Source organism: Scleropages formosus, chromosome 1 (assembly GCF_900964775.1).
Source record: "Scleropages formosus chromosome 1, fSclFor1.1, whole genome shotgun sequence".
Taxonomy (NCBI): Eukaryota; Metazoa; Chordata; class Actinopteri; order Osteoglossiformes; family Osteoglossidae; genus Scleropages; species Scleropages formosus.
The window spans coordinates 39525910-39550345 of NC_041806.1; the positions used below are offsets into that span (position 1 = coordinate 39525910).

The 24436-nt window shown below is 38.4% G+C and overlaps 1 protein-coding gene across 1 annotated transcript in view; it reads left to right on the top strand.

Annotated features, from left to right (window-relative positions):
- The window catches only part of LOC108929196 (dynein heavy chain 8, axonemal-like), a 34905-nt gene that overhangs the window by 4137 nt on the left and 6332 nt on the right, over positions 1-24436 (top strand). Inside the window, exons 11-76 of the mRNA XM_018743560.2 lie at positions 301-447; positions 559-756; positions 1016-1092; positions 1283-1382; positions 1477-1596; positions 2156-2291; positions 2392-2579; positions 2699-2779; positions 2908-3024; positions 3125-3244; positions 3474-3603; positions 4252-4355; positions 4466-4572; positions 4725-4815; positions 5613-5742; positions 6160-6332; positions 6425-6551; positions 6672-6907; positions 7075-7179; positions 7328-7441; positions 7616-7678; positions 7929-8029; positions 8164-8301; positions 8389-8629; positions 9535-9734; positions 9900-10053; positions 10396-10559; positions 10817-10919; positions 11044-11148; positions 11569-11730; positions 11846-12070; positions 12178-12350; positions 12460-12638; positions 12812-12999; positions 13093-13179; positions 13283-13390; positions 13469-13603; positions 13736-13897; positions 14080-14326; positions 14430-14671; positions 15354-15494; positions 15850-16081; positions 16416-16558; positions 16696-16830; positions 17029-17151; positions 17363-17576; positions 17745-17854; positions 18078-18241; positions 18462-18654; positions 19180-19302; positions 19425-19555; positions 19749-19902; positions 20062-20226; positions 20437-20663; positions 20840-20958; positions 21167-21270; positions 21367-21543; positions 21642-21809; positions 22150-22365; positions 22594-22731; positions 22812-22939; positions 23017-23188; positions 23267-23422; positions 23700-23855; positions 23967-24149; positions 24312-24417. Of these exons, the coding sequence (XP_018599076.2) occupies positions 301-447; positions 559-756; positions 1016-1092; positions 1283-1382; positions 1477-1596; positions 2156-2291; positions 2392-2579; positions 2699-2779; positions 2908-3024; positions 3125-3244; positions 3474-3603; positions 4252-4355; positions 4466-4572; positions 4725-4815; positions 5613-5742; positions 6160-6332; positions 6425-6551; positions 6672-6907; positions 7075-7179; positions 7328-7441; positions 7616-7678; positions 7929-8029; positions 8164-8301; positions 8389-8629; positions 9535-9734; positions 9900-10053; positions 10396-10559; positions 10817-10919; positions 11044-11148; positions 11569-11730; positions 11846-12070; positions 12178-12350; positions 12460-12638; positions 12812-12999; positions 13093-13179; positions 13283-13390; positions 13469-13603; positions 13736-13897; positions 14080-14326; positions 14430-14671; positions 15354-15494; positions 15850-16081; positions 16416-16558; positions 16696-16830; positions 17029-17151; positions 17363-17576; positions 17745-17854; positions 18078-18241; positions 18462-18654; positions 19180-19302; positions 19425-19555; positions 19749-19902; positions 20062-20226; positions 20437-20663; positions 20840-20958; positions 21167-21270; positions 21367-21543; positions 21642-21809; positions 22150-22365; positions 22594-22731; positions 22812-22939; positions 23017-23188; positions 23267-23422; positions 23700-23855; positions 23967-24149; positions 24312-24417 (9856 nt within the window). The remainder of the gene's footprint in view (positions 1-300; positions 448-558; positions 757-1015; positions 1093-1282; positions 1383-1476; positions 1597-2155; positions 2292-2391; positions 2580-2698; positions 2780-2907; positions 3025-3124; positions 3245-3473; positions 3604-4251; positions 4356-4465; positions 4573-4724; positions 4816-5612; positions 5743-6159; positions 6333-6424; positions 6552-6671; positions 6908-7074; positions 7180-7327; positions 7442-7615; positions 7679-7928; positions 8030-8163; positions 8302-8388; positions 8630-9534; positions 9735-9899; positions 10054-10395; positions 10560-10816; positions 10920-11043; positions 11149-11568; positions 11731-11845; positions 12071-12177; positions 12351-12459; positions 12639-12811; positions 13000-13092; positions 13180-13282; positions 13391-13468; positions 13604-13735; positions 13898-14079; positions 14327-14429; positions 14672-15353; positions 15495-15849; positions 16082-16415; positions 16559-16695; positions 16831-17028; positions 17152-17362; positions 17577-17744; positions 17855-18077; positions 18242-18461; positions 18655-19179; positions 19303-19424; positions 19556-19748; positions 19903-20061; positions 20227-20436; positions 20664-20839; positions 20959-21166; positions 21271-21366; positions 21544-21641; positions 21810-22149; positions 22366-22593; positions 22732-22811; positions 22940-23016; positions 23189-23266; positions 23423-23699; positions 23856-23966; positions 24150-24311; positions 24418-24436) is intronic.

Sequence of the window (24436 nt, forward strand, 5' to 3'; positions counted from 1 at the left end):
TTGACACCAGTTGTTGTATTTTTGGGGTTCGTGACAACAACACCAGTGTACATTATGCTAACTTTGCTGAAGTAAAGCTGACAACTTTTCAATGTACTTCCACCTTTTTAATTAGTGGAAAAAATCTTCTTTTTGGATGAGGAGCTTGCTTTAGTTTGAAGGATACTGTGTAAGAATCATACTATTTACTGCTTCCTGTAAATTCGTAACGATCAAGTCATCTTTTTTTGACATATCCTAAAATGTTTGATACCGGAAAATAACGATGAAATAAATATAACAGGCAGTTTATTTGCATAGGACTGTAACTTCTTGTTCCGGGAATATCAGTCATGCTTCCATAAGACCAAGAAACAATTGCTGGCGATGCCAGAAGGGAAGCCCTTTGAGATGTCAGAGATGTACATCTTCGGCAAGTTTGAGGGCTTTTGCAAAAGATTGGAAAAGGTGAACCCAATAACTATAATCTCATAATCCTTTGCCACAGTTAATTTGAGACATTAATGTAATTTTAATGTTAATGTTCAGTCAAATGTCATTCAATGTATGTCATTTTAGATAACCCAGATGATTTCAGCTGTAGAGACATTCTCTGTCCTTGACAAGTCAACCATTGAGGGAATAGATACCCTTGCAAGAATGTTTCACAACATATTCTTGAATGTAAAGAAGAAGGAATATGACATCTTAGCTTACAGAAAAGCTGAATTTGAAGATGATTTTGCAAAATTCATGTCACAAATTCATGACTTAGAGGTGAGTTTTGTTCAAGTTCCCCCGTTGTATGGTAGGTGCATGCAGTATAAGTTTATGTTGTAGGGTTCCTGGTGCTGTTTGTTTACTATAGGGCTCCATTTTAATACCATCAGTGTTGTTGTTCAAGACAATGTACAGCATACTGAAGATAAAAGCAAGCTTACATTTGTTCTTTACCTCTTAAGCTTCTACTTCTATAGCTTAAGCTGTACACTGGAACAAAAAAATGTGTAAGTATATTAAAAATCATTTGTTTCAGAAACATCTGCAAAAGTTCATGAATTCTTGTTTCTCAAAAATCCTGTCAACTCAACAAGCCCTTTCTCTCTTACAAAGGTATGTTTAGCATTTTGTTTTCAAAAGTATTTTAAAGAAAAAGAAATACCATTTCTGACCTGGAATGGAATAGAAAACAGAAGTAGAAAGTAAAAGTGCAGTTTTAATTTGTAACTTTACCCCAGGTTTTTTGTAGTACTCCTGTAATGTAGTAATATTTCACCCATATCAGAAATTATCTGTGTTTCAGGTTTCAAAAACTGAGCCTGCCTTGTCTTCAGACTGAAATTTCAAACATAGCTGGGTCTATTCTTCAACGTTATGTTGTGGAGCTAAAGTCTATCAGGAAGGTATACTTTTGTACTCATGTTTATGAGTCATGGAATATGTGTTGTATATTTCTGAGCTAAAATATGTAAACTCCTATTTTGTCTTCAACTGCAGCTGTATGACACTCACAGAGAAGATCCTCCTTTAGCAAGGAACATGCCTCCTGTTACAGGGAAAATACAGTGGGCCAGGCACCTTCTGAGACGAATACATGAACCCTTAGACTACATTAAGGTTTGAAATTGTAGGATTTTATCATGGTATAGTTTATTACAATTTCAGATTAAGATATTACTCAGACAGCTAGGTATACACAGATATATATAAAATCAAAACATTAAAAACTGATTAGCCACAAAGGATGAAAGTAGGTGGAAGTTTCGAGGCCCTAGTATTTTGATCAGTTATGAAATTATTGTATGGGAACGTTTGCAGTTCTGACTGTTTTGAATTTTAAGTCCTAGATTCTTTTCAGACATAAATGATAAAACAGCACTGCTGTGACAGATATACTGAAACCTCTTTTGCTGAACCTCAGGCACAGTTGTCCAGCCAGGAAAAAAAAAAAATTATAATTTGCATCTGTTGCGACACAAACATAATAAAATGTTATGTATGAGACATAACTGAAACTATAGAATCACAGTAATTGTAGTGATCACTTCAGAAAGCAGGCTTGTCAGGTTAATGTGATGTTGCTCAAAGCACTAGATGCTTTTGATGTCCTGGCACAGGATAATTTAGTTTAAAAGCGTTTTTTTTTTAAGATACACTGCTTTACTTTAAATTCCAGAAAAAATCTGACATTCTGTCAAGTGCAGAGGGTAAGGAGGTAGTGCGGATGTTCAAAAGGGCTGCAGCAGTGTTTATGGAATATGAAATTCTTCACCACAGAGTCTGGATCCAGGAAGTCTCATGGGTACAGCATTGTAAGTACTTGGATTATACATTTTATATAAATAGCGTGTTCTTGTATTTGGTATGTGTTTATGTTCTTAATTGTGTATTTATATATTTTTCCCTTTTCAGCATTACAAGCCACTGTATTGGTTCGGCACCCAGAAACCAGAAGACCCTTAGTAAATTTTGATCCAAAAATAACTGAGATAGTTAGGGAGGCAAAATGCATGATGAAAATGTCCCTAGAAGTTCCTGAGCAAGTTTTGCACCTTGTCAAAACAGAGAAGTCTCTGAAGGCTAATCGACTTCAGTTAGAGGTTGAGCTTTTAAATCCAAAAAGATTCAAAGAAACTCTACTGATTAACGATAAAGTATAAATTAACAAAACGGTGCAGTTAAAAATATAGATTTTAAGTGCTGAAATATTGTTTTGCAGAATCTTCTGAATGGTTTTGAAGCCACTTGTGAAAAAATCCCTGCTGTCTTTTACAATCTGATGACATCAAAAATTAAAAATGTAAGAGGTTGAAAAATATATTGTTTTGCAGTTTGAATATCAGATTTAGAGGGTTTCAGCTGAAAATAATTTGCATAACTTTTCCATAACTACCTTTTGATACTTTCTTTTGTGCATTTTCCATATAGGTGGAGTCTGTGCTTAGTCATGGGTTTGTCATATTCAACTGGTCTTCTCTCATTTTGGACAAGTTCTTGCAAAGTGTTGATACTGCTCTGTCTGAACTAAATTACTTACTGAAGAAGGTACTGTATATAATTATGAATTCTTGCACTTCTTGCAAATGTTGTTGCATGTTACAGCTGAGTGAAACAGTGCCACAGTAAAGCTCCACGTTTTTATCAGGTTCAAGACATATGTGAAATACACATTGATGCAGTGCTGCAGGACATCTCAGAAATGGTGCTAATCGAACTACCAGATGACAAGCCATCCGCGCTGAAGGATTTAGTCAGCAGAAACAACGTAAAGTGAATTTTAATCATTTGCACATAATTTGCATAAATCATTGCATATACCCCAAAAAATATACCTTTATTTTTTGTAGCAAGAGTGGAATACATTCAGAGAAATTTGACCGTAGTCCAGGGTCAGAAAATCATGTGTCTTGATAAATGTGAATAACTGCTGGATATAGAATGCTTAATTTTTTTGCTGGCAGTTTACTGCACTACAAATAAAATTGCTTTTCCAGTCTCAGTTGAAGGATCGTTCAGATGTCTTGAACCAGAAAAGCAAACGTATAGAGGAAGCAGTAAAGGAGCTGATTGACCTCTTCTGCAGTATTTATGACCCTAGGGAAATGAAGAAATCTCCAGAAGAAGGTATTTTTTGTTTGGTAGAAGAAATATATTTTTATTCCAGTATACGACTATAATGTGCTCATGAGAACTGATTCTAAATTTAGTTCTTGTGAACTGTGATATTATCATGAGTTTAAATGAAAAAAATATGTTCCTGAACATTTTTTTTTCCAAATGGCTAACTGATCACATCATATATCTCAGAGAAAAATACAAAGTTTTGCCTATCTTGCCTCAGATAATGTGTGACATATAATTCATGAGAAGCCATTGATAACCACTGCAAAAATGGAACAAATGTCACTATTACAGTATTAGTTGGAATTTTTAATATAAGTCAAAGATGAATTACATCACTTATGCAGGATTTAGTTATATGAATACTTAATTACTGAAATATAACAGCTTGTAAAGTGGCTCTAATGTAGTTTGAATGCTTTGTGTACGATATTCCTGTACATCATGAAAAAGATGTAGAAGTATAATTTTGCAAATTTCATTGCAAATGGCGTTTGTTGTGTAATTGTGATACACATAGCTTGCATATGCTTCTTTTCTTACGGTATGGGTGTACTTAGATATATTTAGATTTTCCTTATAAAGTATTACTAAACTCAACTCCCAAGATTTTGAAGCAGGAATTTAACTGAAACAATATTTTTATTGAAGAACGAAAGCACATCTCATTCTCAGAGGTCACCGTGGTGACAACCGGTGACCATGCCTTGAGTGCAGAAACTCAAGAAGTGGAGAAAGAGGATGAATTTGAGAAGGTAAGTTCATTAAGGAATTGTATGTGAGGAATTTTGATTAGATTACATTTACATTTATTCATTTAGCTGATGCTTCTGTTTAATTTTTTTAAAACTTTTTTTTTTTACAGGAATGCAAAGAGATGTATTCCTACTTCAGCTCTAAGCTGCTAGATGCGCTGGTGAAAGCAACACGCTTGTCTTTAAACATTCTTAAACAACGGATATTTGTTCCAGTGTAAGCAGGAATATAAGTTTTGAGAACACAGAATCACTGTCCTGGCCACACTGCAACATTTCATTCCATCACATTTTGCTAACATGGTGTAAAGTTTCTGTGCTACAGAAGTCCATGTTGGTGAATAATTGATTCCATTTTGTCCTTGCCAGGAAAAGCCATTTAATCATGTTAGAAGATCTTAAATCAGAAGACTTCGTAACATTCATAAAGTCAGAGGTGCATTTAACAATACCTAATATGGTGAGTCCTTTTAATGGGTGTAATAGACTGAAAAAGAATGTAGTCATTGTGTAAAGATTAAAATAAAGATTGAAATTTGTGGAAAAAAAAATACATCCATCATTGATTGTTTTCACAAAGATGCTGACATTTTGCAGTATTCCTTTCAGACATTGTTAATACAAAATAATCTGTAGGTATATCTGTGTCCACAATGTTGTCATTTTTGGTTACTGTATTATTTTAAGACTTTTTTTAGCCTCCATTAAAATATGCCACAGAAAGTAGTGCTGGTATCTCATAGTGCGAGAGTGTTGTCCTTGCTCTGTTTTGTGGATGTGTAGATACTTGTAAGTAACTTAGTGTGGTATATCTAATCTTGTACTTTGTTTTGGACCTAGGCATCACCTAGATACAAAATACATTTGCATTTATTTATTTAGCAGATGCTTTTCACCAAAGTGACTTCCAATGAACTCTATGTAGTGTTATCAGCCCACACACCTTATTCACCAAGGTGACTTACACTGCTAGATACACTACTTACAAAGGATCACTTATCCATACATCAGTGGGACACTTGCACACTATGGGTGAACCTGAACAGCGTGTCTTTGGACTGTGGGAGGAAACCAGAGCGCCCAGAGGAAACCCACACAGACACAGGGAGAACATGAAAACTCCACGCAAAATAATAATTGCAGTAAACTGGACCTGACTTCAGTCTTATTTGTACCTGCAAAAAGATTTAACATCTATAATTAGCCTGCAGTGGAATGGTTTCTCTGTATTTGCCTCTACTCTGGCAATTGTTCAAGGTGATGGTGCCCAGCCTGGATGACATTCAGCAAGCCATTAACCGGCTGGTACACCTAGTGCTGGAGGTAAGCCGAGGAGTGACACGATGGGGGCAGGAGCGCTTAAGAGATGAGGAGAGCAAGGCTTCTGGTAAGTCATATTCTTTTATCATCCATACCTACAGGCACAAACTCTGTATCATCTAACATCATTCACAGGTGTTTCACCACCAGTCGAACTGATATCATCACCTCAAGTGGTCGTGAAACCCCCTTGGATGGAACGCTAGGCTCAGCATTAACCTAATCAAAGAAACTCTTCTAAACTGTCCGTCTTCTCTCTTTCTAATTACTGTACAATACACTAATTCACTTCATTTTCAAGATATAGGTTGTCAGTGTTAAAGAGCAAAAAATATCTAGGAGTCGTATGAGTTTAATAAAACTATACCTTCTAGCTCTTTGAGCTCAGTATCACTTACTTGACAACTAGATTAAATAACAGTTGGACTGTGTGGCCTGCTGCTTCAGAGTAATACAACTTCACTTGCATGTATTGATCAAACAGCAAGGAAGCCAAAGAATTTCTACCAGGGTGTAGCTGACCACAAGGACATTGGCAAACTTGTGGGGATGCTGACTTCTGCTATGAATTCTCTGAGAAAGCCAGCCAGTGATGTCATTCAGCTATTTCAGACTTTCAATGTGGTCTGGGTGGAGGACAGAGATGTCAAAGTCAAGGTATAGCCATCCTCTTTCCTGAAGTTTTTTATGTTTTTCTGAAAGTAATCAGTTTTCTGATTTTGGTTCTCTTTTACTACTTTTTTTTCCAGGAATTCATGGCCAGTAATCCAAGCCTCGCCCAGATAAAGTCAGAAATTTCAAATTATGTTGCTTTTGAAGAAGACATTGAAGAAATCAAGCCCATCATAATTTTGGGATCAATTGAATTGTCAACAGGTAATGAATTGTGCATTGTACTAATTTATATTATTTCCGTCCTCAGTTTTCACAATAGTATGTCTTTGATTAAGTTGCCTAATGTAGTTTTACAAAGTCACCATCATAATTGTTTTACAGAACCCCTGAAGATGTCTTTGTCAGTTGAAGTAAAAGCTGGGAAGATACTGTTGTGCAAATACTTAAATGAAGAGTACAAGAAGAAAATGGCAGATGTTAATGCCTTCATTGGAGAGCATCTCAAGAAGCTTTCTCGTCCCATTGCTGACTTGGATGATGTGAGATTTGCCATGGAGACTTTATCAAAAATTCGGGACTCGGAGATAAATATAGACATGACCCTTGGCACCATTGAAGTAAGACAATTGTGCTTCTTATTTGAAACATACTGTGTACTATTCATTTGCCAGTAATTTTTATTTAAGAACATATTGTTAAACCAACCACAGTTAAATAAATGTATGCAATGAAATGTCAGCTGTTGATATAATTGGACAATGTTCTTTCATGTTATGTTTGCCAGGAAGCCTATGGAATTCTTCAGAAGTGTGAAGTGGAGATAACAAAAGAGGAGGCAGAAGGAGTGGACACCCTTAGATACTCCTTCATCAAGCTGCAGTCAAAAGCGGTTGGTTTACAGCTGTTTTTTATTCCCCCAGAAATTGTGATAGTCACATTTTATTTGACAATGAATAATTAAAGCTTTACACCTTCAGATTATTAGAAAATATTTTGTTGGCACTAGACGACAAACTGAGATATTTCTTCTCCTACAGAGATGTGTTCAAGATGAACTAGTCCATGTACAGCCCAAGTTCAAGAAAAACTTGTTGGAGGCAGTCGCGGTCTTTCATAAAGATGTGCAGTCATTCAAAGTGCAATATGAAATGGTAATACTCTTGCACTAGGGAGGCTTTGTAGCATTTTCAGTGATAAATTCTGTTAATTCTGTATTCGTACCTATTTAAAATCCTGTAAAGTGTTAAATATGTAAGTGATAATTATACATACCATTGAGTTTAAGTTGCCTTTTATGACTTTCATTTAAAAAAATCTGTTTGTAGGAGGGTCCAATGGTTCCAGGAATTCCTCCACAGGAGGCAAGCACAAGGTTGCAGATATGCCAGGTAATGCATTCCTCAAGGCTAAACGTATATGAAGGTATCAGTATGAAACGCTGTGCATTATTTGAAGCTGCAACTTACCTAAGATTTAATGACATTGACAGTTTCATAATTTCTGTGTGTGTATAATTACCATATGTTCTGGTTGTTTCTATAACCGTATGACAGCTTAATTGAAAATTGAAACTGATATAAACAACTGTTATACATACGCAGGTTCTTAACCAGTTTTTTTTTTTTTTTTAATCTGTAGGATAAATTTGATGTCCTTTGGAAAAAATTTGTAACATACTCCTCAGGAGAGCAACTGTTTGGCCTACCAGTCACGGAATATGATGTACTGCAGGAAACCCGGTATTTGCATTTATAGAGTTAAAATTTGTAATGTAACTGTTTTGCTTAAAAAAAGAATTTACATTAGCTATTTTGGTTCTAGTTGTATCACTTCTGTAAAACAACAAGTTGATATTTCAGTGTTTCTCTCTCAGGAAAGAATTAAGTCTTCTTCAGAAGTTATATCAACTTTACGACACAGTAATGAATAACATCAGTGGCTATTATCACATTCTCTGGACTGAAGTTGATATTGAGAAGATAAATGCAGAGCTGCTGGATTTTCAGAATAGGTAACTTTTGTTGAATCTTTTTTTGCCTTAAAAACTGAAATTATGAAGCAAATGGACCAGAACTGACACTGGCTCATATTTTCTCAGGTGCCGAAAGCTGCCAAAAGCATTGAAAGATTGGCAGGCTTTCTTGGACCTAAAGAAGAGAATTGATGATTTCAGTGAGTCTTGTCCTCTACTTGAAATGATGGCAAATAAATCAATGAAACAGAGACACTGGGATCGGATTACAGCTCTGACAAAGCACAAGTTTGATGTGGAATCAGATACATTTTGCTTGCAAAACATCATGGAGGCACCACTTCTGAAATACAAAGAAGATATAGAGGTCAGTTTAACATTGTATTCAAAGATTATCTCTGTCCTTTATTCCGTTGTGGTGGAATGACCTTCCCCTCTCACTCAGAACTGCAGAAACTCTGTCTACATTCAGGAAGGGTCTGAAAACTCACCTTTTCCGGACTCTCTTCGCCCATGATCTCTCAAGCTCATGTATGGTGTAAATGTTCATGCACTGTAACTTCATGATCATTTTCATCCCCAGATAAGTCTTTACACAGCCACTACTCCTCTATTGTATGTGAATGTGTACCTTAAAAAAAATGTAGGAAGGGTATCAGGATTCATCTATCGTGCATTTTATGCACCTACTCAAGCGATGAACATCGGAGCATCAAGTGGAAATGAACAAACTAGGTTTACTTAAGAATCACATGTTTGCAGACATGTCTCTTTCTCTTAATGTAATGCACAAATTCTATTTTTGCTGATATGTACGTCGCTTTGGAGAAAAGTGTCTGCTAAATGAATAAATGTAAATGTAAAATGTAAATGTAAATAACACCACAATTTAATTTTATTACCTCTTCGCATTGCAAAGGGGGGCGCGGTGGCGCAGCGGGTTGGACCGGGTCCTGCTCTCCAGTGGGTCTGGGGTTCAAGTCCCGCCTTGGGGTGCCTTGCGATGGACTGGCGTCCTGTCCAGGGTGTGTCCCCTCCCCCTCTGGCCTTACGCCCTGTGTTGCCGGGTAGGCTCCGGTTCCCCGCGACCCCGTCTGGGACAAGCGGTTCAGAAAAATGTGTGCATTGCAAAGCATCATTCTGTGCATTGTCTTTATTCCTTATTTAGCTAATACCTTTGTCCAAGGCACCTTGCAGTGTTTGACCATTTTTGCTAGATTAAACTTTTTCCTCTGCCATTTTCACTTATAGCTAATTCTGTGCTCTGTTTAGGACATATGTATTTCAGCTGTGAAAGAAAAGGACATTGAGGCCAAGCTGAGTCAGGTCGTAGATATTTGGTCTGGTCAGACTCTAAGCTTCATGACCTTTAAGGCTCGAGGCGAACTAATGCTGAAAGGAGGAGAGACTTCTGAAATAATCTCGATAATGGAGGACAGCTTAATGTTACTTGGATCCCTTCTGAGCAACAGGTACATAGGAAAAGTTATATAAAATGAGAACAGTTTGTATATTATATATATATATATATATATATATAGTACAATTCTTTAATGTACTCTGGAGTTTCCCAGACTCTGGTGTGTATTAAAAGAGTTATGATTAAAGGAAAGTAATATTGGCTTGCTTTGCTGCAGATATAATGCTCCTTTCAAGAAAGATATCCAGAACTGGGTCTTCAAACTTTCCACATCTTCTGACGTCATAGAACAGTGGCTTTGTGTTCAGAACTTGTGGGTGTACTTGGAGGCCGTCTTTGTTGGTGGGGATATTGCAAAACAGCTGCCACAGGTACAGTAATGTGCGTTGAAGACACATTAAAAAGTCATTTTTATTATTCATTTTGTATATTTTCAAAAAAAGTACATTATTTAGTTGAAATCTTTCTCCAAAGTAACTTACAACCCCTATCCTTTGCATACTAAAGTAAATTGTTTACGCATTTATACAGCTGGGCCATTTTCCCTGGAGCAATTCAGGGTTAGTACCTTGCTTTAGGGTACTACTCCAGGATCCAGCCTTGGGTCTCTGGATTTTAAGGCAACAATTCTAACCATCATGTTATCTGCTGCCTCCTTGTTGAATTTTGCTGTATTCATTTTCCTGTGTGTTGTTTTTCATTCTATACTTTAGGAAGCAAAGCGATTCCAGAATATTGATAAAACATGGATAAAAATAATGCAGCGTGCGCATGAGATCCCAAATGTTGTGCAGTGTTGTGTGGGAGATGAGACCATGGCGCAGTTACTTCCTTGTCTGCAAGAACAGCTGGAGCTCTGTCAGAAGTCCCTCACAGGGTATCTTTTCCAAAATTTCTAATTTACGCCTCATACTTCACTACACGTATTTCATAATCATTAAGAGAACACTTTAATTTCCCTTCTATGTCAGATGCTAGATTAATCATACTTATTATAATGAGCCTTTTTTGTTTAAGCTATCAGAGTCCAGAAAGCTTATACCCTGAAGCTCATAACATAGAGTATATTCCAGTCAACCTTGCTTGTTCCGCATTTTAGAGTACTAGTAGTTTTACATTTCATCACCATTGCAGGTACCTGGAGAAAAAGAGGCTGCAGTTCCCCAGATTTTTCTTTGTTTCTGATCCAGCTCTGCTAGAAATCCTTGGGCAAGCCAGTGATTCACATACAATCCAGGTACTGTTGATTCCAGGGTCACTTCATTAAAAAAAAAAAAAAAAAAGTTTAGCTAGATAAATATTAGAGTGGTTGGACAGAACACAAAACTATAATTTTGAAGTGTAATGGTCTTTTTTGTCAGGCTCACCTCCTTGGAGTGTTTGACAACGTCAGTGAGGTGGAGTTCCATGTCAAAGACTACGACAAAATACTGGCAGTGATTTCACAAGAAGGAGAAAAACTACCAGTGTGTATCATTCAAGTGCACTGTATTATACTGTAATAGAAAATTTCTTAAAATTCCCGTTTTGTGTTTGTGGGGAGCGCGGTAGCACAGCGGGTTTGACCGAGTCCCGCTTGGGGTGCCCTGCGACGGACTGGCGTCCTGTCCTGGGTGTGTCCCCTCCCCCTCCAGCCTTACACCCTGTGCTTTGCCGGGTTAGGCCCTGGCTCGCTGCAACCCTGCTTGGGACGAGCAGTTTCAGGCAATGTGTGTGTGTGTGTGTGTGTGTGTCCCCTCTGTTTTGTCTTTTTACTACATGCTACTTTTTCTTGTCTTAATTACTGGTGTCTAATTGGAACTGCAGTTCAAATGGTAATGTATTGCATTTCCGACACATCAGAAGATCCTCAGTTCAGATACCCAGTGTGGCTTGGTGTGTTTTAGCTGGACCAGCCAATTATGGCACGAGGACCAGTGGAGTCATGGCTGGGAGAGCTTCTTTTGCAGCAGCAGGCCTCACTTCACACTGTCATCAGAGCCGCTGACCTCAACATTAACGATTCTGAGTTCCAACTTCTTACCTTTGTGAACCAGTTCCAGGCACAGGTATGTGGCAAGAGCCATGGTAAAATAAACATCCCTTTTCATGGTGCTATGATCATCTATTAGGCAGAAGCAAAATGCAGTGTGAGAAGTGCTAATTGTCTCTTCTCTCAAATAGGTTTCTTTGCTGGGCATCCAGATGCTGTGGACACGAGATGCAGAAGAGGCACTGCGCAGTGCAAGAGAAGACAAGAAGATAATGGCTCGCACAAACCAGAAGTTTCTGGACATTTTAAACAGCCTTATTTCGCAGACGACACATGACTTAACTAAGTTTGATAGAGTCAAGTTTGAGACTCTTGTCACAATCCATGTACACCAGAGGGACATTTTCGATGATCTTGTGAGTTAACATTATTTTAGATGTATTGACCATTAGTAACAGCAACAGTTTTACTTACTGCTTAAATACACAAATAGAAACTAACGAAGACTATCATCTCATTTCAGGTAAAAATGCATATTGACTCAGTTAGCGATTTTGAGTGGCTGAAACAAAGTAGGTTCTATTTCAAGGAAGACCTACATCAAGTGATAGTGTCGATCACAGATGTAGACTTTATATACCAGAACGAGTTTCTCGGCTGCACAGACAGATTGGTCATCACCCCTCTTACAGACAGGCAAGCAAATATGAGTGCAGTGCTCTAATTTAAAATTGTATATCAGTCTTTTATAAATATGTGTTTGGTAATCTGAGTGTTGATATACTTTGTTTATGCCTCTTTATAGGTGCTATATCACTTTGGCCCAGGCTCTGGGAATGAGCATGGGTGGTGCTCCAGCAGGGCCAGCTGGGACCGGAAAGACTGAAACGACTAAAGACATGGGCCGCTGCCTAGGAAAATATGTAGTGGTTTTCAATTGCTCAGATCAGATGGATTTCAGAGGTCTTGGCAGGATTTACAAAGGTGCTTAGAGGCATAAGACTCATTAAAATTATACTAATTTGCAACAAACATTATAACCACAGACAGACCTTAATAGGAATTCTCAGCTGATTATGTACATATTTGAAAAATATGGTTATAATAATCATTTGTTGTTGATGTTCAGCTTAAATTTGCTGTTACCTGCTTCCCAGGTCTAGCCCAGTCAGGATCCTGGGGCTGCTTTGATGAGTTTAACCGGATAGATTTGCCTGTGCTCTCAGTAGCAGCACAGCAGATCTACATTGTGCTGACAGCCCGGAAGGAGCACAAAGCACAGTTTGTCTTCACGGATGGAGACTGTGTAGATTTGAACCCAGAGTTTGGACTGTTCATTACGATGGTGAATCAATTGTATTAAATGGCTTTCATTACTTGTACTGTCAACTGTACTGTTGGTTTAACTTGTGAAGACCTTGAAACTTCTTCTTTATAGAACCCTGGCTATGCCGGTCGCCAAGAACTACCAGAAAACCTAAAGGTGCAATTCAGGACGGTGTCGATGATGGTACCAGACAGGCAGGTGGGTCTCAGAGTAGTTTTGCTCAGGATAAAACCAGTGAGTACTTTCTCCATCTTAACTTTGTTCACAAACTTTCCTTTGGTACTTTGCCCTGTTGTTACAGATTATTATGAGAGTGAAGCTTGCCAGCTGTGGTTTTATAGAGAATGTTATCCTGGCTCAGAAGTTCTTTGTTTTGTACAAACTCTGTGAAGAGCAACTGACAAAACAGGTGACGTACTTTACATTTCTTGAAAACGAAGAGAAATCCAAAAACTGAGCTCAATAGAGGTTTCACTTTACTTTTCAGGTCCATTATGACTTTGGTCTGAGAAACATCTTGTCAGTCCTGAGAACCTTGGGAGCTCAGAAGAGAGCTCGTCCCACAGACACAGAGTCAAGTATAGTAATGAGAGTTCTTCGAGACATGAATCTGTCCAAACTGGTGTGTAAAAATGTTCAATCTGTGAAAAAGTTTTAAGTACTAGCTCACCTAAAGAATGTAAATGAGCAGTCATTAGAACCAGCTGATAGTAGCTGCACTGGTGACAGAAAGTTACTTTCTCCTTACTTGTAGGTGGATGAGGATGAGCCATTGTTCCTCAGCTTGATCAGCGATCTCTTTCCTGGGATCCAACTTGATAGCAGCACCTATGCAGAGCTGCAGAGTGCCGTTGCCAAGCATGTGGAGCTGGCTGGAATCATAAACCACCCACCTTGGAACCTGAAACTTATTCAGGTAACTTTGAAAACCTCCATTTCCCATTGTATTTATGCCAACATTGTTGATACAGTGTTGTTGATAAAACAGGATCCTGCTATGGGAAAGAATTAGCAAATAATATTGTACACTTTTCTAAATGTATTTAATCTTTATTCTGTCAACATACTTTTATGATTCTGTGGTGTTGTAATTCCCAGCTTTACGAGGCCTCCAGAGTTCGTCATGGTCTGATGACTTTGGGTCCCAGTGGTGCTGGGAAGACTATGGCCATCAACATTCTGATGCGCTCTATGACTGAGTGCGGAGCCCCTCACAGGGAAATGCGTATGAACCCCAAGGCCATTACTGCTCCACAGATGTTTGGCCGCCTAGATGCAGCCACAAATGACTGGACTGATGGCATATTCTCCACACTGTGGAGAAAGACTCTGAAAGCCAAGAAGGGTATTTCTTTTTCTCCTTCATCAGAGATGTAAAGACATTGCATTTGCTCTACTGTTTGAGACCTGACTGTGCTTGTTATTTCGCCTCTCATTTGCAATCTTAGGGGAAAACATTTGGATTGTGTTGGATGGGCCAGTGGATGCCATATGGATAGAAAATCTGAACTCTGTTTTGGATGACAACAAGACTCTTACCCTTGCAAACGGGGATCGGATAACCATGTCTCCATCTTGTAAGCTTGTGTTTGAGGTCCACAACATGGACAATGCATCTCCAGCTACTGTGTCCAGAGTGGGGATGGTCTTCATGAGCTCTTCAGCACTAAGCTGGAGGCCCATACTTCAGGTGTGTAATCTTTATAAAACAAGCGAACATACTGATTCTGTGTAATTGACAAGGTCTTACCGAAAGTTCTAAGATTGACAGGTTATTTCACAAAATGCTATACATTACATGCATCTATATCAATGTTCTTGACACTTTTGAAAGCTATGCTGGAAGTCTTCAGTTGTTCTGCCCTTACGTTATTTTGGTTGCTTGGAATGTCATCAAATCTCCCATTCAGCTTGATTTAATTTTTGGGAACAGAAAAATTCACACTGGGAAAGGTGAGATGAATGCAGAAGGTGTGGTATCTCAGGGATGGTTTGCAGGCTGCAGTAAAACAGTTAATGATTTCTGCACTAAGTCAATGTTTCTTCACTCACTGCTGTCTCTATTCAAGAATTTCTGCCATAAAAAAACAAAAAAGAAAAAAATGAAGCTGAAATGAAGTAGATCTTATGACAGTCCAAACACAATAATATACAGTAAATGGAAAACTTGGTCCATCACAGTTTTTGATTGCAATTCATACTTTGATTGCGGTTACTGGATTTGCACAGTTCATTAAGCGTACCTCAATCTGTTTTCATTAGAAATACACAGATATCCTTGAAGCTTTTTTGATGATAGCAAATGTACATTTACAGTAAATGACCTGTCTTCAGCTATTTTTTAAACTTTTTCATTATGTTTCAAATTTCAGGGATGGGCAACCAAGCGCAGTCCTCAAGAATCAGATATTTTGCTCAGTCTGTATGACAAGGTGTTCGAAGACGTTTATACTTACATGAAGCAAAACCTTAAACCTAAAATGGAACTTCTGGAATGTAACTATATAATGCAGGTATAAGTCCTTATCTAAGGAAAATAACATTGAAATTTTACATTCAGATTTTCATCATGGAAACAAAGGTGTAATGCAAAAATTAGTTGTAAGGTGGAAAATTCTTAGTTCATTGCTTAAAATGTTACTTTTGAGATGTGATAAACGCAAGGGCCTGAGGGCACAGCTTTCTCATTTTGAGTACTTGCCCAAATTTTTAAACTTTGCCCTCAGTACACGAATCTGTTCTCTGTTGTTGTTGCCATGCCTGAATATATTTTAACTATAATGTAAAGATGTTTGTTGCAAAATATGGACAGATAAATACTGATGGTTATTTCCCCTGTGTTACACTGTATTTTCTTGTATTTCTTAGTCAGCAAACCTTCTGGAGGGCCTCATTCCTACAAAGGAGGCAGGTGGCATAGTGAACAACATGCAGCTGGAACGCCTCTTTATTTTTTGCATAATGTGGAGTGTAGGGGCCATACTGGAGCTTGATGACAGAGACAAGCTCGAGGCTTTCCTCAGAGCACACAAAAGCAAGGTCAACCTGCCACCAACCAAACCCGGAGAGACTATATTTGAGTATATGGTGAATCAAAATGGTAAGTGACAGCTTTTATTTGCGTTAATGGGTTGAGTTTAAGGGTAGTCTACAAAGGTACTTTTTTCTTCACCAGGGAGTCTTTTTTCTTTAAAAGCAATTACTCTTTAATGGATTTAGTTCTTCACTTTTTTTGCTAGACCTACAGTGACAGACATACAATGTGGAATACTTTTAAAAAACAAAATTCAACTGTAGAAATGATTATGGCAACATTGTTAAGTTACACATGGAAGAGAAAATAAGACTTTTTCCTGAAAAAAAGACTGCATGGTCTTGTTAGTGATATGTAGGTTGTATAAATCACCTGTAAAGATCTTTGTGATGGTAATTAGGTGAATGGGAGCACTGGAACAACTACGTAGTAGAGTACATCTATCCAAAAGACTCTGTGCCAGATTATTCATCTATTCTTGTGCCCAATGTGGACAACACAAGGACCAATTTTCTGTTAGACACCATTGCAAAACAGCGCAAGGTAGGTTTTTTACATTGATGAAAAGGAGGCTTTTGTTTGTCATCTGAAAAAAGAGGAAAATGTTCACACATAAATGTTACTCCATGCAGGTTTGTTCAGTTGCATTTTGTATTGGTATTTTGTTCTGTATTTTTGAGGCTGTGTTACTCATTGGTGAGCAAGGAACAGGCAAGACAGTGATGATAAAAGGATACACAAAGAAGTATGATCCTGAAACAGATTTATCCAAGTCATTAAACTTCTCATCTGCTACTGAGCCCATGATGTTCCAGGTGAAAACTAAAGATACTACATAGAGATATGAGATACAAACCTACTGGTGGAATACTTAATTGAAATTATACATTTATTTCAAACGTAATGGCTGAATTATTTATTAATACCAATAGGGTATAGTCAGAAGAAATTATGCAATTTTGCATTTCAAGCTGTGTTATTGACTATGTGTTAATGAAATTATGGGGTTGCAGCGCACAGTGGAGAGCTACATTGAGAAACGAATGGGAAACACTTATGGGCCACCAGGAGGACGCAGGATGACTGTTTTTATTGATGATATCAATATGCCTGTTGTCAACGAGTGGGGAGATCAGGTACAACACCTCCATAATCCTTCATTGTGTCAGCTCTCTTATAGGCACTGTATGTTAAAAGTGGTACACTGTATATTGTTATTGCCTGAAACACAAAAATTGGCAATAAACCTGCAGGTTATAGCTCAATTAACTATAAGAACCAAACACCAAACTGTTGTATTATTGTAATGTTTACAGCTTAATGTGTACACATAATTCATGTGTTTAGATCACAAACGAAATTGTGCGTCAGATGATGGAGATGTCAGGGATGTACAGTTTGGACAAGCCAGGAGATTTCAACATTATTGTGGATGTGCAAATGCTGGGAGCCATGATTCATCCTGGAGGTGGGAGGAATGACATTCCTCAAAGGCTCAAGAGACAGTTCACTGTCTTCAACTGTACCCTCCCATCCAACGCCTCCATAGACAAGATCTTTGGTAACTACCAGCAGCGCCAGTTTGCTTTTTTTGCTGTGAATTGCTTAGAATAAAGTTCAACGGTCAAATGTTAAATTCACCGACAGCCATGCACTTTTTTTTGCATATACCTGATGTACTTTAAAATATCTGATTCTGGAATTTCAGTTTTTTATTCTGTTTCTTCAGGAATCGTGGCTGGCGGTTACTTTCACGATTGCCGAAGCTTTAAGCCAGAAGTCTGCGGAACAGTTTTGCTTCTTGTCCCTGCTAGTAGAATCCTCTGGCAGTGGACAAAGGTTGTCAGCAGTGCAATACAATTTCATCAGTAATTTTAGATCAAAGAATGTCTTGGATTTCTATACATCGGACAAAAATAACCTCATGAGACAAAATAACCTCAGAACCTCTGCTCATTCTGTTATAGTAACTGAAAATGACTACCTCCAAAAGCCAAAAACAATTCATGCTTTGTGAAACTTTGATCATTGTCAACTGTCCTGTATGTTTGTTTCCATGTAGATAAAAATGCTGCCCACACCATCAAAGTTCCACTACATTTTCAACCTAAGAGACCTGTCAAGGATCTGGCAAGGCATGCTGAATATTAAGGCAGAAGAGTGTGAGGACATTCAAACTCTTTTGGCTTTGTTCAAATGTGAATGCACAAGAGTCATTGCAGACAGGTACGGCTGCTGGTTTCGCATAAGCAAAATTCACAACAAGAAAACACTTGGAATACTACTGACAATATGGTCAATTGATTGCTTATTATTTCATACTTCTTTATCTTCCTGATGTCTACCAGTAAAATTAGAACAGTACTCCATTTTAAAGCTCTGCACTTTCAAATCACAGCTTTCCTAATATACACATAAAATCTTGAGAATGTTTTTGTGTTGTTAGGTTTGTGAGTTTGGAAGACAAGTCCTGGTTTGAAAAGGCAATAGCTCAAGTGATCCAGGAGCGTGTGGACCCAAATTTGGTGTCAGAGATTCATCCTGAGCCATACTTTGTTGACTTCCTGCGAGAGCCACCAGAGCCAACTGGAGAGGAAGAAAATGACGCCTGTTTGGACGCTCCCAAAATCTATGAGCTTGTATGAATAATCTTTTCTCATCGTTGCAGTCACTGGCCCTCAAAATTATTGCTGTTTTTAACATGTATAAACGCACACACACACACACATACACATTGTCTGAAACCGCTAGTCTCAAGCGGGGTTGCGGCGAGCCAGAGCCTAACCCAGCAACACAGGGTGTAAGGCTGGAGGGGGAAGGGACACACCCAGGACGGGGCGCCAGTCCGTCACAAGGCACCCTAAGGGGGGACTTGAATCCCAGACCTGCCGGAGAGCCAGACCTGGCCAAACTTGCTGCGTCACTCCACCCCCCCCCCCCCCCCCCAATGTATAAAATGTATAAACAGCTTTACAAAAATGTAGATTAATGTCAAGGTTGTTTGTATCTATAGAACAAGTGTTTATGTGCTTTATGCAACCATTTGTAACATCTTTGTGTTTTGCGAATCACCAGTTCATTTTGTAACACGTTCATTTAAATGATAGAAAGTGATTTAGGTTTAGCAGAGATTATTACTGACTAAATAAATGTTTTATGTTTAGATCCCCAGCTTTGAGTTTCTCTCAGAGAAGCTGCAGCAGTATCAAAAGCAGCATAATGACCTGGTCAGAGGCTATTCTCTAGACCTGGTCTTCTTCAAAGATGCCATGACTCATCTCATCAAGGTTACAGCATTCACATGCTCTGTTTCATATACTGTGTAACATCTGAATTGTGTTGCACATAAAGCAGAGTATACCAGGCTGTTGTGTTTATACTTTAGTATAATCATTGTGCTTTCCAACAGATCTCCCGAATTATTAGGACAGACTGTGGAAATGCTTTGCTGGTGGGAGTGGGAGGATCTGGCAAACAGAGTCTCACCAGACTGGCGTCCTTTATTGCAGGGTACAATATATTCCAGATCACACTAACAAGGTGAGTTTTAAGGCAGAATCAGCAGCTACTTGTGTTGTAGTCAGGTATTGGTTAAATTTTTCTAAGTTAATTAATTTTAGATTCATTTTTAGATTCAAACTAATTTTCCCTTAAACTCTCAACAGATTCTTTAAGTGGGCAGCGATTTTGACATTATCACTCATAGACCATTGTGTTTTGTTATATTTCGTAGAACATACAATATCGGTAACCTGAAGGATGACCTGAAGGTGCTATACAAGACAGCTGGGGTTGATGGCAAAGGCATCACATTTATCTTCACAGACAATGAGATAAAGGATGAGGCCTTCCTAGAATATCTCAACAATGTTTTGTCCTCTGGGGAGGTAAAGTCTTCAGCTTTTTAATAAAAGCACTTTTCTATCAAGTCATTATACCTATCATGCTGAAAACATTGTAAGGATTGTGTGGAGAGAATGTTAGTGTTGATTACCACATTTGACTGCCAGATTATTATGTTTCTGAATATATTACTTACTTTAAAGGTGTCCAACTTATTTGCACGGGATGAGCTTGATGAGATCACTCAGAACCTATTTCCTGTGATGAAAAAGGAGCTACCTCGACAACCACCAACATTTGACAACCTATATGATTATTTCATCTCCAGAGCTAGAAAGAACCTTCATGTTGTGCTGTGCTTCTCCCCGGTGAGACATTTATACAACATTAAAATTATTATGCTACTATCTCCAAAGTACTACAGGAATAGGACTGACCTCAGTACACTTGCATTGAAGCTACAGTAAAGCTACACAAGCACTCCACATACAAACATGATCACATTTCAATACTCCTAACAATGATTTTATTTTGTTGACGATAGAGCTGTAAATTTTCATTCTGTTTTTTTCTGGTAGGTTGGAGAAAAGTTTCGTACACGTTCTCTGAAGTTCCCTGGGTTAATTTCAGGCTGCACTATGGACTGGTTTACCCCCTGGCCCAGTGAAGCACTGGTTGCTGTATCCAGCTACTTCTTATCTGACTACCCCATGGTCTGCTCCCCTGAGGTTAAAAGAGCAGTGATGCAGACCATGGGTATCTACCATGACAAGGTCTCCATAGCCTGTGAGAGCTACTTTGAGAGGTTTGATCATTTTAATAAGCTTTGAAAAGAAGTTCCATTTGTATTTCTTTTTGTGGGAACTTAACAAAGTCAGGATTTGTACTCAGAATTGTATTGTTAAATCTTGTTAAATTTTCAAAAGTACTGTGAATAATAAGATTGACTCTGATTAAGCGTCTTCTTAACTTTAACCTTAGATTTAGACGGAGAACACATGTAACTCCAAAGTCCTACTTGTCTTTCATCAATGGATATAAGACCATTTACACTGAAAAATACTCAACCATCAATACATTGGCAGAACGCATGAACGTAGGTAAGAAATTTCAACTGAGAGGGTTTAGAGCCTATTGTTTTTTGTAAATGCCAAGTTACATTTAAGAGTACTACAAAAAAGGTGCAGGTAAGAATTTGGTTTCACCTTGTACATGTACGATGAATGAAGTTAGATGTGCTTTAACCCAAGGTATGACTCAGATCTTATTATGGCCCTGTAGTAATCCTTCCAACCTCTCCTGTGACAGGCCTGGCCAAGCTGATGGGTGCCAGTGAGTCTGTTGCAGAGTTATCTAAAGAGCTTGTAGTGAAGGAAAAGGAACTGGCAGTGGCATCAATCAAAGCAGACGAGGTGATTGATCATAAATAAAAGAAGAGAAGCTTATCGAAGATGTTCTAGATATATAGAAGTAGACAATTATAGATCAATATTTTCTTATGCTTTCAGGTTCTGGCTGAAGTGAAAGTGAGCGCAGAGGCTGCTTCCATTGTGAAAAATGAAGTTCAGATCGTAAAAGACAAAGCTCTAAGTATCGTTCAAGGAATTGAAAAAGAGAAAGCAGTAGCAGAAGTTAAACTGGAAGCGGCAAAGCCTGCATTACAAGAGGCAGAAGCTGCCTTAAATGTACAGTGTCTTTCAAGAATATTTTAATATTGTGAAAACTTTTTTTACGTGGCTAATGTTTGTCTTGCATCTTTAACATATTTAAACTGTTTATTCAGACCATTAAACCTGCAGACATAGCAACAGTGCGGAAGCTAGCAAAACCACCACACCTTATTATGAGGATTATGGACTGCTGCCTCCTGCTCTTCCAAAAGAAGCTAGACTCCATTACCATGGATACAGAGAGGCCCTGCCACAAGCCCTCTTGGGGAGAAGCACTAAAGGTCTCAACTTTCTACCTGCTCACAATACCTCATGATAATATGTTAATCAGCATGATGACATGCTACTGTATACATTTGTTTCTTTTTGCCAAATCAGCCAACAATTTGTCCAAATCCATCCTTACATGTTTGTTCAACAGAATAATATTATACTGATGCAGTTCAGTTTGCATTCATTTCTAAAGGATAATATAGCAGGGCTTCTTCTGGGAATGAAAAAAGAAGTTTCAAGACAAAAATCCATGACCTCAGTCATCACTCTGTCTGTTGCCTGTATGTACATGCTTTTTGGGTTGAACTGTATTTGAAAAGTCTTTGGTTTTTCTCCACTGTGCTTTAGCTGATGAGTGCCAGTGGGTTTCTGCAGTCATTGCAACAGTTCCCCAAGGATACCATCAATGAAGAGATGGTGGAGCTGCTACAACCATACTTTCAAATGGAGGACTACACTTTAGAAAATGCTAAGAAAGTGTGCGGTAATGTGGCAGGTCTCCTGTCTTGGACACAGGCTATGGCCACTTTCTTTGGAATTAATAAGGAGGTGCTGCCCCTTAAGGTAAGGGCTTTATTCATTATTAATACACTGCTTAAACTAGTTAATACACATCACCTTATTCTGTTTTGTAGTTTGTGGAATGACAGTGTATACTTTTTCCAACATGTTGTCTTACATTGTTGCAGTAATGGTGTGCCAGCAGGTTCTGCTGACATTTTGTTGTTGTATATTGAAAGGATTAATTTCTGATCTTTGAGGACTCTCTGTGTGTCACTGCTTTGTCTCCAGGCTAACCTTGCCATCCAAGAAGGCCGTTTGATAGTGGCCAATACTGAATTGGCCACAGCTCAGGCCCAGCTAGATGAAAAGCAAGCAGAGCTGGACAAGGTGCAGGCAAAGTTTGATGCTGCCATGCAAGAAAAGCAGGTAAGTGCCTTGAATGATGCATACAAAAAATTGATACACATTATGAGGATTATTTTAGGGACTTAATTGTGCCTTAACAGGACTTGCTGGATGATGCAGAAAAATGTAGGAATAAAATGCAGGCAGCATCTGCATTGATAAGTGGCTTGAGTGGAGAGAAGGTCAGATGGACTGAGCAAAGTAAAGAATTTCAGTCTCAGATAAACAGGTGAGTGGTGGGCAGCATCAATTGTTGATCTCTCTGTAGCACTTCACTTGTGGTTAAACGTTCCTTTCTCTTCACAGGCTAGTTGGAGATGTGCTACAGCTCACAGGCTTCTTGTCCTACTGTGGACCCTTCAACCAGAGCTTCCGTAACATGTTACTAAAAGAGATCTGGGAGGCAGAACTGCTCAAATGGAAGATTCCATTCACAGAAAACCTCAACCTCATTATTATGCTTGTGGACTCTCCAACAGTAAGGACATCAAACAGATCACATCTTCTCAATTTGCTGTGGCTTGTGTTTCTAAGTCTTTTGTTTGCACTCTCCTAGATCAGTGAATGGAATCTTCAAGGTCTACCTGGGGATGATTTCTCTGTGCAAAATGGTATCATTGTCACCAAGGCCACCAGATTTCCTCTTCTCATTGATCCTCAGACTCAGGGGAAGGCCTGGATTAAGACAAAAGAGAAAGTGAATGACCTGCAGGTCATTACTCTATTCCTTAAACACCACATCCAAGTATTTTAATCTAAATGGAACATTCATTTTTACTCTTGACTTCACTATCTGAACTCCATTGAAGTGGTGTATGATATTTTTATAGCTGGGTTAATATTAATGCAGCTTATGTTAAGGGCTCAAATTCAGTACTTAGATTCTGTACTCCTTGCTTGGGGGTTTAATTTAGTCACACGATGAATTGCCACTTTATTATTGCTATATGTATAACTCATTACACTCATTTGACTGATCTCTGTGCTAGGTAACATCTTTGAATCACAAGCTTTTCCGAAGCCACCTGGAGGACTGTCTGTCACTAGGACGGCCACTGTTGATTGAAGATGTTCGAGAAGAGTTGGACCCAGCACTCGATAATGTCCTTGAGAAGAATTTCATAAAGTCAGGATCAACTTACAAGGTGCCTGAAAAGAAGTGCCTATCTAAAGTACTAGTCCTTAGGATAAAGGCTGCTGTTTGTAAAGTATCCATTGTGAGACTAAAGAAATTTGGACATATGCGGTGATTGTAGGTGAAAATTGGAGATAAGGAAACCGATGTCATGGATGGCTTCCGGTTGTATATCACAACCAAACTGCCTAACCCAGCATATACACCAGAGGTTAGTGCAAAAACCTCCATCATCGACTTCACTGTCACCATGAAGGGACTGGAGAATCAGCTGCTAGGAAGAGTGATCCTTACAGAGAAATATGTAAGTATCATGACCTGTGTGCATGTTTCATCCCTCATTTTTAGCCTAGCCTTTATTATTATAAATATCACTAATCATTTTCAATAAACAATTTTAATGAGTTAAAAGGTCTGCTTTATTGTTTTGAGGTTGTTTAAATGTATATCTACTGTATTGCAACAGGAACTGGAGGCAGAGAGATTGAAGTTGATGGAGGATGTCACAGCCAACAAATGGAAAATGAAGGAGTTAGAGGACAACTTGTTGTACAAGCTAAGCACAACTCAGGGTATTTTAATAAAACTATT